At 41.4% G+C, this 19,349-nt stretch overlaps 1 protein-coding gene across 5 annotated transcripts in view; it reads right to left on the bottom strand.

The window, feature by feature from the left end:
* The window catches only part of ccdc88c (coiled-coil domain containing 88C), a 46,721-nt gene that overhangs the window by 14,417 nt on the left and 12,955 nt on the right, over positions 1-19,349 (bottom strand). For 4 of the 5 annotated variants that reach the window (XM_046062087.1, XM_046062084.1, XM_046062083.1 and 1 more), the window contains 23 exons: positions 15,967-16,036; positions 14,664-14,722; positions 13,637-13,720; positions 12,693-12,836; positions 12,107-12,321; positions 11,450-11,531; positions 10,437-10,595; positions 9,619-9,765; positions 9,230-9,380; positions 8,947-9,128; positions 8,636-8,773; positions 8,247-8,531; positions 7,338-8,135; positions 6,591-6,718; positions 6,328-6,469; positions 5,855-5,986; positions 5,352-5,513; positions 4,965-5,242; positions 3,045-3,188; positions 2,614-2,800; positions 2,208-2,353; positions 1,836-1,925; positions 1,374-1,678 (listed from right to left, as the gene is read on the bottom strand). In XM_046062087.1, coding sequence (XP_045918043.1) covers positions 1,374-1,678; positions 1,836-1,925; positions 2,208-2,353; positions 2,614-2,800; positions 3,045-3,188; positions 4,965-5,242; positions 5,352-5,513; positions 5,855-5,986; positions 6,328-6,469; positions 6,591-6,718; positions 7,338-8,135; positions 8,247-8,531; positions 8,636-8,773; positions 8,947-9,128; positions 9,230-9,380; positions 9,619-9,765; positions 10,437-10,595; positions 11,450-11,531; positions 12,107-12,321; positions 12,693-12,836; positions 13,637-13,720; positions 14,664-14,722; positions 15,967-16,036 — 4,228 coding nt within the window. The remainder of the gene's footprint in view (positions 1-1,373; positions 1,679-1,835; positions 1,926-2,207; positions 2,354-2,613; positions 2,801-3,044; positions 3,189-4,964; positions 5,243-5,351; positions 5,514-5,854; positions 5,987-6,327; positions 6,470-6,590; positions 6,719-7,337; positions 8,136-8,246; positions 8,532-8,635; positions 8,774-8,946; positions 9,129-9,229; positions 9,381-9,618; positions 9,766-10,436; positions 10,596-11,449; positions 11,532-12,106; positions 12,322-12,692; positions 12,837-13,636; positions 13,721-14,663; positions 14,723-15,966; positions 16,037-19,349) is intronic. The other variant, XM_046062085.1, reaches the window with a different exon arrangement.

Raw genomic sequence — 19,349 nt, 5'->3', positions numbered from 1 at the left:
GGCCAATTGGTGTTGTTGAGTCATAATATTAAGTAAGTGGATTAATTTTATGTGACTGACAAGCAGGAAAATCGTTGCCTCAGCATCACTCATATTACATTCATTCTCAGAGTTTCAGCTCTCTAATTACGGCACAAGAACATGGCACTCCCAGAATGCAGAGTCTCCAAAAGTAGAACGGGAGCCGGAGCATTCAGCTATCAAGCTCCTCTCCTGTGGAACCAGGTCCCAGTTTGGGTTCAGGAGGCAGACACCATCTCCACATTTAAGAGTAGGCTTAAGACTTTCCTCTTTGATAAAGCTTATAGATGAACCATCCCATAGTTATGCTGCTATAGGCCTAGACTGCCGGGGGACTTCCCATGATGCACTGAGCTCCTCTCCTTCTACATCTGTATGCATTCTTATCCAATTAATGCATGTTACTACTACTCTCTCCTCTCCTTCTGTCTCTTTCTGCAGGTGTTTCTGCCTCCAGAGTTGTACAGTCTGGATCTGTGGTTGCAAGTCACCTCCTGGCCCCGTGTTCCTGTTCAGCTCTTAATAACTGTTATTATTAGTCCTATTATTAATATTGGGATTACTGCCCATAGCTCATTAATTCAGAGTGGCTCTGACTGCATTCCCAAACCCTTCTCTACAGACTATAACCAGCACAAAACAAAATACACATTTTGGATAATGTAATAATGGATAATATTCTTATATTTTCATTGGAATTTCAGGATGCGGACCTTTTGAAAAAAAATGTCACTGAAAAGTAACTACTGATGTTACTTCATGTTGATTTCTGATTGTTTTTTAACCTATTGTACAATACATCACTTCTACTAAGTGCAAAAAAATAGTAAAAAAATAGTGACACTATAACTGAAACTCAATGAAAATTGTTGTATACACTTCACTATAAGTCACCTTGATAAAAGTACCATGAAACACTAGAAAGCGTAAAATATAATTGTACTATTAGTATTTCTACTGCAGGAGCAGAGACTGGTTAACGTGGGAGTGGAGAACAGATCCCGTGGATGTTATTAGTTGAGAGAAACAGAGGTGTAGCAACTGTCAGTAATTCAGTCAGTTATGTGGTGGTCAACAGTGCCCTCTATAGGAGCAGATAGAGAGGTGTGCCTGATCCAAACCTTTCTGGTTTTGAAACCAAACTATTAGCAAAAAATGCATTGATATATGATGTATGTGCATTTCAAAATTAAACATTTTATTTATACAGTTTTCCTCTGTACCATACCTCATAAAGAGAAAACCAAAGACATTCAATTCTCCTCACTCATCACAATCCATCTCCAGTAATTTCTGCAGTATAAAGAGCAGTTTCATTATCTTTGGATGTGTGTGTCTGAGAGTGTGTTTACCTCGGCCGATGGGTGTGAGTGTTAGACTCTGGGGTCCCAGACTGGGGCTGGTGGTGTGGTTGCTATGGTTACTGTGCGCGTGGGCGCTGTCTTGCGTGTCACTTGTCGTCCGCTGGGGAAGTGGGGGTGGGGTCTCAGGGGGGAGAAGGGGAGGCGGGGAAGGTAGCGGGATGTCTGGGACACCCTTTGCGCGTTCCCTCTCTTTGCCTCCTTCCTTGTCTTGGTCGCCACCTCTCTCCCTGCTGCTCTCCTTTCGAGGTTTAATCAATTTGGCTAAAGCTTTGGCTCCAGACCACTGACTCCTCCTGACAACACCAACACTTATGTCACACATCAAACATCACTATCTGAAATGCATAAAACAGTTATATGTGGCTGATGCTGCAGAAAATTAAAAGACTACACACAAGTATTGCACATTTTCTGTAAAAAAAAAATAAAAATGGTAGATAAAAGCATTACTTTTTTGGTGTTGGGTCATAGAACTTATACTGGTCCATGATCTTCTCCTCTAGTTTCTCTTTCTGACGACGAAGAGTGTTCAGCTTATCACTGGATGAAGAGAGACGAAGAAGGAAAGAAACACAGACAACACGTTGTAATTTTTTCCCCCCCATCTCTCTGAAGCTTCTTTGCATTAACAGTTTATATGACTATCTCTAGGTCCATTTTTTAAAAGCAGTTCTGGATAATTACACATCAATGGTGGTGTCTGCTCAAAATGTACTTTTATAGTTTGTGTTACTTGTGGTGTATACTACATAAGGACAGGTGTTTTATGGTATGCAGCTACACGTGTAGTTTGTATTCCAGGCGGGTGTTGTGTACAGTTACATGTATAGTTTCTGTTCCTGGTGATACAGCTCTTTGCTCTCCATGCTCCTCTCCAGCAGAGTGTGGTTCTGCTGGCTCAGCAGGTTGATCTGACTCAGGAGGTGGTGGTTCTCCTCTTCCAGATTCCCTTTCAGTCGACTCAGCAGCTACACACACACACACACACACACACACACTTAGATTTTATAAGAGGGAAGAGGACTCTGAATTTCATCTATTTTGCTATTGTAAAGAAGTAGCATTTTTCTGGATCAAAGTTGAAAAGTGAATCTTGGTTTACAACTCAAACTTTTATAGTTTGGTGATTTAAGGGAAGATGAAGAAGGAGAATACCTGAACACTGCCCTCAAACACTGCTGTGTCACAATAAATATCTGTCACAACTGAACTAAAAGGCCCTGTTTACCTCACAGTGGTTGTCTAGTTTGGTCATGGTTAGATCCAGGCCCTGGTGTTGCTCCGTTAGCGAATCATATTGTGTCATCCATCGACTCACTTCCAACTGGGCGGAGCTTAATGAGCTCTTGAGTTCATTTATGCGCTGCTGGAGCACCTCACATTGCTCTGACCGCTGTGAGTGGTTCTCTGTCAATCTAAAGGGGGAAACAGAAGAAGTGAGAAAGAAGGGAAAGAATACCAATGAGGAAAGTTGAGTGACCAACTCATGTAGTCTTAAAATCAGTAGTTAACAGTGCTCCCAGATTCTGCCTCTGACCATAACAGACAATAGAAGCACCGTACCTGAACTTAACCATTTCATAGCTTATACCTACAACTTCAAAGCTGATCTGTTTTTATCAATGTCTGACAGTGTGACTCAGTATAAACATACAGTACCTGTCCACTTCTGTCTTTAGTTGCAGATTCTCTTGCTGTAGAAGGCGATTCCTCTGGATCTCCTGGTTTAGTTCCTCCTTCTCTTTCTGACCCCGCCCCTCCTGCTCCTCCCATTTCTCCTTCTGCTGCTGCAAAATACAGTACCTGCAGACAGACAGAGCTACTTGATACCATCTGTGATTACAACTTGAGCAAGCCTCATGGCGATTACATAAACCTTTGATGGCATGTAGCAGAGTATGGCACCTACTTTTGTCACCCTGCTTTCCCACATATTGGAGTCAACTCACGTCAAAGTTAACAATAAATAATATAAATCTACAATCAAATCCACCTTGTTCTCTATCATTAACCAAATAGTAAACCATATCTGAAACCTTTACAAAAGTAATGGAAAAGTTTTAACTTAACTGTCTAAAACCGATCTTAAACATCGGCATGGGGGTGATCTGGGCATATTTAATGTATTGGCAACGCCCAAAATAAAGCCATTCAAATTCTATCTTTACTGTACTCTACTACTGGATTTTTTATTAGCAAAATCAGTGTAAAAAAAGAGAAGCAGCTTCTCTTCTTTTTTAACTTGTCACTGACCAGTTAGAATGACAAAACACAGCAAGCAGCAGGGTGGATAATTTGATGACAGGCCAAAAAAAAATACTTGGCTTTTCGGTTTGTGAGTGTTTTTGTAGTCCCAACAACTTCAACAGAGTGACAAGTCTTCTCTCTAGCAGATCAGTAAAGTTTACGTTCAAGAGACCCATTAAGTTACTCTTTCCTTATTCATTAATCTAAGCTCATCAATTTAACTGTTTTGACCCAGAACCTTCCGTATTTGGATGTTCATGAAGACGTATCATTTTTAAATCAACATTTAGGTAAATATTGTAAGTATCTGATCAGTATCAGAGATCCCAAATATTAATCAGGATTGGGCCAAAAAAGGACATCAGGATAATAATACCCTGGAAACAAGATAGAACAAATAATTACAGCAAATAGTTTGAATTAAGGAGGGTTGGGCTGTGGTTATTATAGTGGCAATGTGTTGGTTGATGTCCCTGTCGCTGATCAATAAGACTGTGACCTACAGCCACCGGTGGTGGTAAAATACAATGTGTGTACAAACTGTCAATAATCAACAAATTAAACTTGACTGTGTGCACATGAACACAGTGTCCATGTTGTTTCATGTGACTCCATGCATCTGTTTACAGACTGAGCTAGTGACGTTCTGCTCTGCAGTATAAAGTTGCAATAAATGCTGTTACTTTAATCTACTACAACTATATTACAACTAGTAATTAGGATTACAGTGTAGCTAGTTACTAGACAGGCCAAATTTAGTTATGACCTAAATATAGATTTATAACTACTAAACACCAGCTGATGTCTATTTTGTTTGGAACTGATAAGAAATAATGGTACTTTTCCTCTTCCTTTAAAACTGCACTTTATTTACTATCACAGCAGGACGTGTGAGTTTGTATTTCAGCTAGAAAAAGCTTCGTTTCCATTTCCAAAGAATGTGTTTGAGGTCTAATTAATTTAACTCATGCCCTCCCCTCCACCTGCTCTAACAACGGTGACGGAGATATGGATGGAGGTGAATAGTCCCACAGTTCACACTCCGTTTCACTTACAAATGTCATATTACGAAAGATAAAGGTACTCCAATCGCCATTTCACTGTGACGCCATTTCACAAAGACTAAATTTATTTGAGCTCCTTCCATTAAAAGCTGATGAATGTTCATTTGCCATCTGACTCAAAAGGCAAACTTAAGTAATATTATACACAGTTCATAAATAACAACCTTAAGAACAAAAGACGTAAGTGATTATAATTTACTACATTTTCCTTCCTGATAATTTTTTGGTCCTGCGTTAACTTCAGTGTGTTTGTATGTTATTCACTTACTTGCTGTGCAGCGCCCTGTGTTCACTCTCTAGCGCCCTCTGTTTGGCTTTCACTGCAGTGTGCTGACTGATCAGCTGCTCATACTCTTGTGCTTGCCTCTCATGAACACTGAGTAGGCGCTCGTGGTCGCTTAGCACGCTTTCTCTGCCTCGCCACGCCTCCTCACGCTGTCGCTGCCATGACTCTACTTCAGCCTCTAAGGCGGTGACTTGGCCCTGCAGCACAGCATTCTGGGCCATGAGAGATGCACTCTGGGAGGAGAGCGTGGAGTTCTCCACCTAAGAGACAGTAAGACCCATAACAACTCAGTGATAATAAATAAATAAAAAACATTATCTGGAGAAACATAGTACAAATTATGTAACTGCAACGTCTTAGCTCGTTTACCTGTAGTTTTGCTGTCTGTGTATGTAAGGCTGAATTCTGTTCCTGCAGGGTGGTGGTGTGTCGCTGCAGCGTCACCATCTGGTAGTTAATAGATGTGTTCTGGTTCTCCAGCTGTTTGAGCTGCTCCTTCAATAGACTGCTCTCTGTCTGCAGGGAGGAATTCTGGACAAAATAACGGCACCAATTAAGAACTTAAGCTACTAAAAGAAAACATCCAAATGTTAGATAAGAGGCACATCAACTAATTCCTGTGACAATGATGCTCCAATAATTAAACAGATAACATTTATTACACTAATTTAAAAAAAAGGGTGAATTTAAAAAGTATATGAAAATAAACATACAAAAGAATAATAAATATGCTACATAAAATATCCAAATAGAAATACAAATATATGAGATACCTAACAATATTAAAAAAATAAAAAATAAAAAAATAAACTTAATTAATGTGAGATATACAGTGAGGTTTTTATTCAGGAATTAAAAAGGGAAAATCTTACATTCTTTTCTACATCAATGAGATGATCTTTGATCCGTAGCAGCTCAGCAGTGGCTGACCTTTGACCTCGGTCGCTCCCAAATTGCTGCTGGGAGTAGTGGTTTTCTTCCTCCAGCTGTTGCTGACGCAGAGCCTACAGCAGACAAGAAACATATTTTAACACACACACACACAAGTGTTCATTATAATTCACATCTGAATTAATATTGTAAAATTATCATTATTTAATACTGAAGCTGTTTTTCATTAATGTGGGAAATCACTAACTCACATCTTTTTTTGTACCAGCAGTGCAATGGACAAACACATTTACACATGTTCCATCTCCTTTTTTCATTTTTCCCCATCCCTCACATCAGGTTTCCCACCCACAACACAAGCTGCATGGATAAAGATTTATTCAGGTTAAAGTAACTACATGCAATGCTATATTTTAACATACACAACATACATAATTTGTATGTATGTCCTTACAGTGGCTAGCTCGGCACGTAGCGTAGCATTGAGGTTGCTGCTCTCCTCTAATTTCTTTTCCAGACAAGAGATTTTCTCCTCTTTCATCTTGATTGTCTGTTGGACAGTTTCCTCCAGCCGGGACTCCAGCAGCCTGTACCTGCTGACATACACAGTCCGCCAATCAATCACCCATCCAAGCTTTGTTTCTACACATGAAATCAGTTAAATCTGATTATAGCCCTAGAACAGGACCAAAATAGCAGCATATCAGAGAAAACTACCTGTCATCCAGTGTGTGCTCCTGCTGCAGTAGTTTTTCTCTGTTCAGTCCAATCTTCTCCAGTTCTTCGTTGACTCTCTCCAACTCAACACTCTGTTGCTGAACACTCAGCTTCTCTGACACCAACTCCTGCACACACAAAGATACACACATAAAACACAACTCTGAAACTCTGCATACACATTTCCATAGAGACGATAAAATGCAGGTCAGGGTTAGAATAATGTTTATGGTAGATTAGTCCGAATGTAGAGCCGATATTAGTCTTGTATTAAAATCTGTATATACCAGTTCAGATATAGTGAACTTGGTTATATATTTATTGTAGAACTATTTAATTCTACTGGTAATTGTTGAGACTAGGGCTGGACGATATGACCTAAAATCAAAATCACGATTATTTTGGTTTTGTCTCTTTTTTTTGCACTCACAGTTCACTGACAAGGTTTGTAGGCTACTGTAAATATGCTCCACAACTGAAAGCTCTAGAAAAGGTCAAGAATGAAATCTGAAACTCAGCTTTTAAGCAGACATGGAGAAGTCCATAAATTAATCACAACAAATTTCCATGACATCTGGACAAACTGATGAAAATGGTGTGATACAATTAAAAGCTCAATAACAGTAAATAAATTGACCGACTGATTGTTTTGTCAAGTACTATTCTGGTTGTCAGGGGGACAACTCTAAATATTGTTTAGCTCTTCTATCTTGACCATTTCTGCAGACTCGCTGTGTGTCCACTCACCTCTCTCAGAGTAGCCAGAGTCCGCTTGTCAATAGTCGCCCGTTTCTGCAGATCCTTGTTCTCCCTCTCTACCTCCTTGGCTTTGACTGCCACCTCTTTCAGCCTATCCACTTCCTTACTCACAGCAGCGTGTTCTTTCTCCACTGTAGCCAATCGCCTGGCTTTCTCCTCCAGCTCTGCCTCTTTACTCTCCAGCAGTGTTCTCATCCTCCAGCTCTCCTTCTCCAGGTGCTTCCTGCTCTTCTCTGACTGGTCCAAGTCCACTTGGAGCTTCCTCCTCTCCTCATCAATTTCCTCCTTCCTTCTTCGCTCTTCTTTTAGTTCTTCTACTTCCCTTCTCAGGTCCTCTGCTCTGGCCTCCAGCTGCCGCCTCTCTTTGTCTGCCTCTTCCCTCTCCTCTTTGCTCTTATGTAATTCCTCTTCTAAGCGATGTTTCTCCTGGTTCACAGCTGCCACGTTTAGCTCAAGCCTCTCTACCCTCTTCCTCTCTCCTTGTGCTTCCTCTCTGGCCTCCTCCAACCTCCTCTGCAGCTCCTGTGCCTCTCTCTGCGTCTCCTTATGCTCCTCCTGTAGGGAGGCCAGGCGGGCGGATGAGGAGCGCAGGTTTTCCAGGGAGCAGCGCAGGTCCAGGTTCTCCTTCGACAGCAGACTGCTCTCAGCCTCGTGCCTCCCCAATCGCTGCAGCTCCCGCTGGGCCTCCTCTGCCTCCCGTTTTAGCCTGTGCACCTCCTGCTCCAAGGAGGACATCTGCTTCTCTAAAGCTTCTGACCGCTCACTGCACGCACGCAGAGAGACCACCTGGAGGCCAAAAAGGAAAGTGTGGCTCATTTAGTAATTTTGTATCAGTTCAGTTAGAGTTTAACATAAAGAAAACCCACATGAATTGTAAATAAAATCTTATTTTCTTACCTCTCTGTTCAGAGCGTCCCTGCTCCTCTCCAGCCTTGCCGCCTCTCTCTCCACCTCTTCACACCGTCCCGCCCTCTCCCTCAGCCTCTCTGCCTCCTCATTGGCTAGTTTGAGTTGGCTTTCTAAGCTGGCCAATCGGGAACTGGTGTCAGTGATGTTCTGGTGCAGTAGGCGGTTCTCCGCTTCCACCTCGCGGACCCTCGACTCGCTATTAGACTGAGCACGCTCCTGGAAGGACGCCACCACATCAGAGAGGTGCTGCTTCTCATTCTCCAACTCTGAGATCTGATTGGACAGGACGAGTGGAACAAGGTGTCAATGGCATTTTGGTATCTCATAAAAACATTAACAATGTCTTACCTGAGTGAATGAGTGACTGTGTTGACTACCTGTCTGTCTTTCTCTGCCCTCACAGCGTGCATTTCTCTCTGCAAACTCTGTTTTTCTTTTAATATTTCCTCTCCCAGAGACTCCATGTCCTGATTGGTCAGTCTCTCCTGGTCCAATAAACCTTGGAGACGCTCCAACTAACAAACAATATAAAAAAGGTACTGTAGTTATTAGTTACATACAAATGATTAACAAGTAATAGAAACATCTAAATCTGTTCTTCCTCCACATTAATTCAGGTAAATTTTGTAGACCCAGCCTGTGCTGAGCCACACTGTACGAGGAGTTTTAACACATTAAGGCCTCCTACCTTCGTGCTGAGGCTTTGGTTCTCCCTGTCCAGCTCCTGGGTGTGGAGCTGCTGCTGCTGCAGGACGTGGTTCTCCTCTTTCAGCCTCTCTATAGAGGCCTGAAGCTCCCGGTTCTCCTTCTCCAGCTTCAACACCCGACTGGAGACGCACTCGTTTAGTTCATGGACCAACGACTTACGAGCTGTAGCAGAGGAAAATACTTTTGTATTGGCAAAATATAGAGAACGTTTCTGTTCACACAAATACAACAGAAAATAATAGGAAAGAAGTGTGTGTCTTTACTCTCTGTGTCAGTGCTGTCCTGGTTTTTGGCCAGCTGTTCCAGCTCCCAGCCTAGATGAGCTGACTCGTTCATACTCTGTTTCTGTCCAATCTCCAGCAGCATGTTCTCCTCCACCAGCTCCTCCAATCTCCGACGTTCATTGTCCCTCTCCTGTACAACACATACACACAATTATCAAACCTAACAAACATGTGAGTACTTCTGCAAAAAGTTTAATACCAATACTTTCAACTGAGATTGCTAATAGGCAGTAGTTTGTACTGACATGCAAGGCAACAATGGGTAAAAGCCTTTTAAAAAGGCCTATGCATGATATTTTGACTTATCAATTGTTGTTAGAACATATATTACTATATGTCAATAACCCACAACAGTTACAGGGTAATACCATTTCCAGGTCGTGTATTTTGGCTCGTAGTAACAAATTGTCTTTCTCCAATGTGTGCAGTTTATCACAGCGCGCCCTCGAGGCTGACAGCTGCTCCTCCAACAGCACCTTTGTCTCCATCAGAGTCAGGTTGTCCTCGCGGAGCTCCTGAATGACCACACACACACAAATACACACACATTGAGAGAAATGCCATTGCCAGCTGTCAGTCAGTCTGGCTTCATGGTGCGTTTATGTCTCCTCTGTCAGCTGAAAGGTTATCGCATTTCAAAAACACTAAGCATCCAAATAAAGTGCTCAATAAATCCTATAGTTATAAGTCAACCAGGTATATCAATTTCACCAGCAAATTATCACTATTAAAGAAAAAATGCTACAGTGCCAAAATATATTAATCAAAAGAGAGAACTTTCCATGTACGCTAGGAGAGCACCACTCGTCACTATTCGCTAAATTCAAGGTCACACTATCCTGAAATGAACATTTGCAACAAGCAAAGACAGTTAGCGTGTTTAGCGCCAGTGAAATAAATACTACTGGCTTGCTACCATGTCACACAACACGGCTAATTAACTAGCTAACATCAGCTAGTTTCACCCCACACCTTACTTCACAGAGCAGGGAGCAGAGTACGACGTTTCTGTGATTTAATACAATAATTCAATTTAGCTGGTATACACATATTGATATTTGATATAAAACCTCATACCAGCCCAGGTCTAGTACCAACATAGGATATAGTCTCTCATAGTGTCAACATTAAGAACTGCTCCACTGTAAAGTGTATATTGGTATGTAGTGTGAGGCTGTGTTTGTACCTCCATTCTGGTCTTGTAGAAATGAACATCATTGAGTTTCTCTTTACATCTGGTCAGTTCAGTCTCCAGACGGTCGACCCGGGCCCCTCTTTCCCTCAGTGAGTCTACCTCATCCCGGTAAACTCTGACCGAACGGGCCTCACAAGACAGAAGCTGGTTCTGAACACACACACACACACACACACACACACACTTTGTTTTACTGTCATGGACAAACATATTGGCACCTTTCTTCTGAAATAAACATGTGATGCTCCTTTAATTTGTAATTAAACTCTTTCATACATTACATTCATTAAATACAGAACATGACAGAAAGACACAATGTAGTCTCTTAAGTGCAATTTATATTCCTGCGTCGCCTGACGTGCACCTCCTCAAAAATGTAACTAAGAACTGATTGGTTGGCTGGGTAGCCTCGCTATGCCTCCGAGCCGACAGGAAGTGCCCCTTGCTTTGAGGTAACTTCTACTAGCGGCCAAACCAGCGGCTGTAACACGGTGTATTTGACCGTCACAGCGTAATGACCCGTTTCATTATCAGAATGTGATCTATTCGGTCGATAACATTTGAAAAGGCTTCACCAGCCGCACGTATACAATTTTACCCCATACACTTTATCAGAGGGCTAAACCGGAAGTTAGCCTGCTCGGCCGGCAAAAGTCAACACAGTGGATGCTGTAGCGCTACTGCCAACAAGCGTTGGGTGTGTAATTGCAGAATGACAGAGACACCGACGCGCAAGTATAAATGCATGGCTACCCTACGTAGGAGTATAAATCAAGCTTTACAAACATTTCTGCACATAAACAGGACAGGGAAAGAAAAAAACTTCCAAGTATTGGGTAGCATTGGATGGGATTTGAGAGGGGTTGGGGCGTGGGGCATGGTAGTGTGGTGGGGGGGTGTTTCCCTAACTTTAGACAGACAGCATGCAGACCAGTTTGCTTTTCTTCTCTTTCTTTCCTCTAGTCATACTGAGCTGACACTACTGCTTATAAACAGGTACTGACCTCTTGTTTCAGTCTCTGTAACTCCTGATCCTGACGCTCCACTTCATGTTTTGAATCCATCAGCTGCTCTGTTTTCTCCTCCCTGCAAACACAAACACACACAAACATTTATTAAAAATTAATCATATTACAACCTATTACCCTGGTATTGTCTAGATAGGTTGAAGTAATTTAAGAGTTTGACAACTAACCATGATGAGATTAGAGACACATACAGTCAACCTGTCTTACTGTAAGTCTTTAATATATGTAGGTAAAACAATCAAGACCGTATATTATGCAGAATGACTTCCAGTTGTTGTGTGTAAAAAGGGAGCGTATAGTTTATCTCCAAATGGTTGGATCCCCTGTGTGATTACACTGTATATCCATCAGAACTCGACAGTGTGATAAACATTGTCGGATGTATAATGACTTCCAGCTGCAGCTTGTATCACCACAGTTCTGCCTTAAACCAGCAATACCCAGAGTGCCACATGGGAAGCTTTGTTCCTGTGGGTTGACGATGAGAAACACCTTTCACATTACAAGCAGTCATATAATGTTAGCATAAAAATATAAGAGCAGCTTGAAATTATTTGATAGTTTGTATACTGTATAGGCTCTTCAACATCCAGGTTTTAATTTTCTTGTTGGACTAAGTTGTAAAAGGCTCACAGTTCTTGTCGGTATCTGCGGAGCTTGGCCTTGGTATCAGCAAGCTCCACAGACAGATGCTGCTTCTCCTCTTTGGTCAGCCCAGACACAGTCATAGCCGATTCACCGTTATTCAGTCCCACACCTCCAGGACTGCCCATCCCCAGGTTCCTGCACCCTTCCTGGGGCTGCTGACAGAACAGGTAGTCCTTCTCCTGGGTCAGATCCACAATCATCTGGAAAGCAGAAGTGTTTTTGCTAAATTCACATTTAAGTCTTCTTTTCCCATCGAAATAATGCTACGAGCAGACTTCTGACAGCTGGTAATATCTTTAAATTTGACCAATTTCCTGACATAAATGGACTATTGTGTGCAAGTGAAAACTCATTACAGCATTTCACAAAGGAAAACTTCAAATTGGAATCACAATAACCAAACATATGTACCTAAATTTACTGCATGTTATCCATCATAAAGGAAGTAGGCAATAATGACTGGACTTTTAACAGAGATTTTGTAAAGTATTAAGTGTATAAAATCTTTAATCATTACTAATAAAATACCAATATCAGTGGTTGTTTGGTTGTTGTGTGAGAGTCTCAGTACCTCACTGGCTTTGTCTCTCTGCTCAATCAGTTGCCGTAGTGACGCAGCCATGTTGCGGGACAGAGGTTCCAGCTCTTCATGTGCAAGCTCTGATCCTTCCTCCAGCCAGGACAGGTCAAGAACATTTAGCTGGTTATGAGTCACCTGCAAAAAAACAAACACACACGCACAATATACAGCATAGGTCAAGCTACACATAGATGTAGAGTGGCTTCCTTCTGCCATAAAGTGGGACAACATGGGGGCGGCTGTGGCTCAGGAGGTAGAGCGGGTTGGCCGTTATTCGGAAGTTCGGCGGTTCAATCCCTGGCTCCCCCTGGCTGCATGTCGAAGTGTCCTTGGGCAAGATACTGAACCCCGATTTGCCCCTGGCGGCTGTTCCGCCAGTGTATGAATGAGTGTGAATGTTAGTTTCCGTTTGAGCACTTAGGCTCAGTGTATGTATGACTGGTGAATGCAGATGTAGTGTAAAAAAAGCGCTATACAAGTACAGAGCATTTACATAAACCGATCTCTCATTTGAACTCTAATCACCTTAACTAAGATAAAGTTCTATGTTGCACAGAGTTTCATGCAGGAGTCATTGAACGGCCAAAGTTCAAGGAGGACATTTACATCTGATGCTGGAGACCATCTTTGAACAGAGCGATCTACACCATTTACACCCACATGTTATCAGGTGACTAGTTAAAAAATCCATACATATTTGGGTCACATGATGAGCCATCATCCAGCTACACACTGATGAAGACTGATATGTGGTAAAAGTGCCAGAAAAGGTTGAATTAAGATTATTTAGTTAATTTAGTCTTTATAATTTAGTTTATAGTTATTCATCATGTTTAGTCATGATTTCAGTGAAGTTGGAGGGGAAAAAACAACAAATATCTGAACTTCTGCATGTGATCTGCATGTATCATGGGCTGGCGTTGTGCTCTACTCACCTCTTGGATGTGAGAGACGATGGCAGCTTGGGTCTCAATGTCCAGCAGCTTGATCTTCTCTATCATCTCCTCCTTACGCTCACACTGACACATACACACAAATGGAAATGAAAACACACATGGAATAAAACTGTGGTAGTTATTGTTTCTCTCTGTTGCCATTACATTGGTGTCAAGCACAAAAGGACAATGGGAAATGTAGTTTGATTTAGAAAGCAAGTTTGATTAGCTATTGTTAATTTGAGCACTTCTGGGCTGGAGAGTTATTTTGCACAACATCAATAACATTTTCACGTGGCTTTATCCACCCCCCCCCCCCTTTCCTCTTATCCATTCATTGCTCCCTTGTGGCCTCCCTCTTTACTGGAACTAGTAGAACCAGTACAGGTAGGGTAAGACACAAAAGGAGAGAAGACTGAAAGAAAAGGGACGGAAATTAGGAAGCAGGCAGTGAGAAACGGAACAGCCGTGAGCAATGGAAGATAAGCAACAGGTGAGATATAAAGAAGAATAAACTGTTGTCTCTCATTCCCACGTCTCCCAAGGCTCAGACAGAGAAACCACCTCTGCCCTGACCTCCCACATGGTGAGCCCTTTCTCTTTAACTGCAGGTAACCCAGTTAACTCTAACTTGCCATATCTGGTTCATTCTTAAATTGAGTTCATGGTTCCCAAAATTGATTTCAAAACTTGTTGGTATACACTCACAGTATTGTTGTTAACTTCATTAACCTATACAAATATTTATTACCGTTACAGTGCCTTCAAGCAAGGCTCATAAACTGTGAAAAACCCAATATTTTCATTATATAGTACCATGTGACTGGATGTGCTTTTTGATCCTGCAGTCCCACCCACATCCAGTCCCACTCTGCACCTTATCAGCAGGCACACTGAACGGCTGTGCTCAGACATGCAAAACCAAACAGACACAAATGCGCTTCCTGGGAGAGACAGGGTGGTTCAGTAAGCTGCAGGGTTTGGGTGTGTGTGTATGTGTGTGTGTGTGTGAGCATGTGTATGTTACCTGGACAGCACAGCCTAGTATCAGCAACAAAAGATTTTGTAGCTCATCCATGCTCTTAGCTGGAAAAACAAAACAGAGACAGACTGTATCAGAATGCACACCAACTTTCAGCAACTTTTTGGAGCGGAGTTTACAAAGCACTTCACATACAAGCAACAGTGTTACAGCTGAACAAAAGTGAAAATAAAAACTCACTTTAAGAGAAAAGGTTAATAAAAAAAAAAATCTCACAGCAAGTCTTTGAACCTAGTAAGTAATACTCTAAATGTTGATGGTGATTGAGGCTGTTTCAAACCTTTCAGTTTTCACTACTGACTGCAGACTCATATGTAACTCAATTTAACAGCAACCGCAAACTCTGCAAAGACACAGGCTGTATCTACACTTTTAATCTGCGCATTGCTACTTGCTGCAATGACTCTCACAGTAAACATCGTATCATTAAACAGCATTCATGGCACCCACTGCCTGCACAGACACTGGAGTCATTATGAAATATTTTCTCCCTTAGAATGATGTCATTTGTACTTGGGTTCACCAAAATATCACAACAAGGTACCCGAAATTTAGGAGGATTGGAAAATCTCTCTCTCTCTATCAGTGATTCTTCATGCAAACAACACGCCTAGCACGACATGTTTGAAAGACTTTCTAAGATTCAGAGCAGATCGCCCACTCACATTATTTTGTTTCTGTCATTGCAAACAGCCTATCACACATTTATTTTTAATCATTTTTATCAGAACAGGAAAACCTCACTGAGGTTCACTGCAACAGAGTACATGCAATCAGGTAAATAAATATATACTGTTATGAATTTTCTTTCAGTCGACGCAACTTCACTACATGTTAAAGTTTGAAACGATCAAGCAGCAATTAAATAAAGCATCTAACCACCTAATCCTGTGCCTGATATGCATCATAACATCAGCAGCAAAAAGAAACCTCCTGCTTCAATTCTCAAAGATGTTGAAAATGATGCAATGGAAGCAGAACCCAAGTAGAAGAAACATACATACATTTATTTACACAATTCAGTGCAGACTTTGGAAACTGTGAACAAGATTATGTCCTGTGATGAAAGGGAATCTCCTCACACTCATGGTGAATGTAGCTACATAAATAAGATGGTAGACAAATGGTTAAGAAAGACCATTCCAATATATAGTATAGTATGGTCATGAGTGAGTATTTGCAAAGATATGTGCCTATAATACATTTCTATTAAAGACAAGGAGGTTATGGATATATATGTAGGATGTGATTAGTAACAGGGTATCTGATGTGTGGGAGTGTGCGCTACCTGATATGGGATCCTTGGCGATGCAGAGGATGTTAGGAAGGGGCATGACTATTAACTGCCGTAAGGTCTCCTGTAGTGAAGAAGAGGAGTTTGGGGAGTTGGTGGGGCAGAGAGATGAAGAACAAATAACATTTTCAATTTTAGTGTCATAATCATAACACACCATGGTGACTGGCAAACACAGCAGGAGTATTAGAAACAGTCCATCAGATGCCAACTGGCTAGTTCCAAACAAACGTATTTAGGTGCATCTTTGTCACACATTCCTATCAAACTCCTTTCAGTCGGCACCAAAAAAAACCCAACAAAAAACTGTATTACAGCTTGAAAGATATTGGATATCCATATTTGTGAATGACAAAAAAAAACATGGCTGATAGTGTGTTTATGTTAAAAAAACAAATAACTCTAATTTTTAGGGATGCACCGAAATGAAAATTCTTGGCCAAAGCCGAATATAATGAAAAACTTTCCCAAACACAGAACAAGGTTTTTCACCATTGCATAAATTAAACAGTCAAAATGTGCTTTTTACTCAGAGTTTCCCACAGGATTTGGAGAGACCATGGTGGATGGGTCCGAGACCTAAGCGGGTCCGGTAAAGTAAATTACATTCAACCATTTACTTTTAATGTACACATGTAATATGTTTTATACTTTCTGTGAATATAATCCAATTAATCTTATTTCCATCCTGTATAGACACCTTATTTTGAAACCCGGACGTTGTCACGTGTGTTTCCTCGCGCTAAATTCAGTCAAGTAAAGTCCGACGCGGTTTGATAAATAATGTTGGATGTGGTTCTCATATGGCGTAACATGAAGACTTCACAGCCTCTCTTCAGGTAGGACTCTCATCCTGCAGCACTTGTCTTTGTAAAGAGACAAACTGACAGGATAAAGTTGCTAACCTGCCTGTCAGCTCGCTCTGGGCTGCTTCAGTTACCACAAAGGCTTGAATACGTGTGCACTCCAAACTTAGGTGCGGCTAGCTTAAATGCCTTCTCACAAACGAGTGACAGAAACACTCAAAGCGGTTTGTTGCCTTTTCTATAAAGTCAGCCACAGATGGAGTGGAGTTCAATTCAGAAGAACAGTGTCTGCAAACGGCAATTTTTGCGTCTTTCTCGGACACTTTAAAATGCTTTCACACTGCTGACATGTCAACATAATTGTTCGGTAAAATTGATTTGGTCTTTGTTCGTATTAGGCTGAACACCCAAAGTGTTTTTTTGCTATTTTCGGCCGATTAATTTCGGTGGCCAAACATTCGGTGCATCCCTAGTAATTTTACAATTAATAAATAAACTTGTCAGTGCTCTCTGGCGATGGAGACACTATTCTAAATTTCCTCTACTATATCTTTGGCATTTCTGTATTGCAATTTTCTTGTAGCTTTATGGCCAAATTATACGCCTAAATATCTGTGATACGCTAAAATCAGCCTCTAATATGAGTCATGTCAATGCATCTAAAATTAGCAACAACTTTAGCAGGTAGATCCCAACTAGGATCATGGCACAGGAAGTGTTTTTGTTTTTGTAGAGTATAAAATAAAGAATAATGACACCTACAGAAAGTCAAACAAGATGTCACAGGACTTCTTGGAAAATACAGTGTAAAATCAGCATAATAATGAGCACAGAAGAAGACTGTAGCAGAGCAGAGTGTGGAAGCAGAGCTGACGGTCTCTGCCAATTTCTACAAAACACATTTAGTAGAAATGAATCAGCTGTCCAACTGACTCAGACTTGTGTGTCTACATATGTGCATGTGTGTATAGGCGAGCAGCCAACAGGAAACTCTGTGTCTGTGTGTGTCTCTCTCTCTCTCTGGAAAGAAACAGCACACTAGGAGGGAATGCTTTCCATGCCAGAAAATCCTCTCCTGACTCCCAAAACACACTTGATGGTCCAGACAGGACAAAAACATTCATTAAAAAATAAAAACACAAAAAATGTTCTTATTAACTCTAATGAACAAAAAAAAGGAGGCAGAGGTGCAGTGTTTTTATGAAAATGTGTAACTTGTCCGCCAAACAAGTTGTTCTGAGATGAGGAAACATGACAGGGAAATAAGGTCAATCGGGTTAGAGAAAGGGCACATGGGAGGAGACATGCTGATGGTCCCTGGCTAAGGAACAGGGAAATTTGGGAGGGGGTGGGGGGGTTGTGTGTGTGTGTGGGTGTGTTAGATCTGGGTGTTTTGGGATGAGGGAAGTGACTGTCAGCAGGGAGGGGCTGGCTGGAATAATGCACTCACAAACACAGCACACACCTGCAGTTTTCCACATACCTTCTCACAATCAGGAAGGATATCAAAATTCATGTGTGAGGTGGTGATGTTTCCACAGTAAATATGGGCTGGAAAGCCCCATTCACATTTCTTCAATATGCCAGTGTATGTATTTGGTCACTGTGATCACTCACTGAGATAGAGGGCTCTGCTCTACAGTGCCATCTGCTAACCAGGCAAATAAACGCACTATTGTCTTACACCACAGAGACGTGACAGAGCTGCACTGACAGCTTTGAGGCAGCGAATGTAGAGGTAGTGCAATACCTGCAGATACAGTTACATGGCATATACACCAGGAGGTACACACACTCTGTGCAGTGTGAATAAAACATGTGAGCTGGCTACCAGATCTTTAAGGCACAACGGGGAGTACACTGTCCGTCTGGAAGCTTTGACAAGAAGTTTGTTTTATCAAGTCACATTGCAACGACAACCATTAACAAAACACTAAATATACTCTCAAAGAGCAACTCCTTTGCACTTTCATTCTTACCACTGTGGGGCAAAAAAAATTATTTCACGGGTGATACCAGAGCGAAAGCCATGTTGTTATCTGAAGACTTCATATTGGGCCATTTTTGGACGTCTCAAGCTCGTCAGGCTGAGCTCAACTTTTATCAATCTAACCTACACTAAATACAACATACCCAACTTATTCTTAGCTGTGCTTTGATCTTAATGCTGACATTAGCAAAAAACTTGCACAAATGAGCATTATAAACAGGCGAACTGTAAGAATGTAACGTTTTGTAACACTAGCGTGTCTGAAAATAGTCCAAGCTCTGACAAATAAGTAAGCTGTTGAGTAGATGGTGAGTGTTCATTTTAGTTAGATTTTAGCTTTAATTTTTCATGGTTAACTAATGAATAGCTGTTGGAAAATGAATAATTAATTGTTCAGTTAGTGGATATGCGCCATCAGTTACAAAGGGTGTAATTGAATACACAACATATTCACGTTTCAATTTATAAAATAGGCTTTATAATTCAAAATATGCATCGTCAAGGGTCGTTGAGTTGAGTTTTGCAACACGACATGCACAGGCAGAAAATCGGTGTGGCTTTTAGCGGTCAACCAATATGGC

The sequence above is a fragment of the Micropterus dolomieu genome, linkage group LG11 (genome assembly GCF_021292245.1).
Source record: "Micropterus dolomieu isolate WLL.071019.BEF.003 ecotype Adirondacks linkage group LG11, ASM2129224v1, whole genome shotgun sequence".
Lineage (NCBI taxonomy): Eukaryota > Metazoa > Chordata > Actinopteri > Centrarchiformes > Centrarchidae > Micropterus > Micropterus dolomieu.
This window is presented reverse-complemented; position numbering and strand designations above follow the sequence as displayed.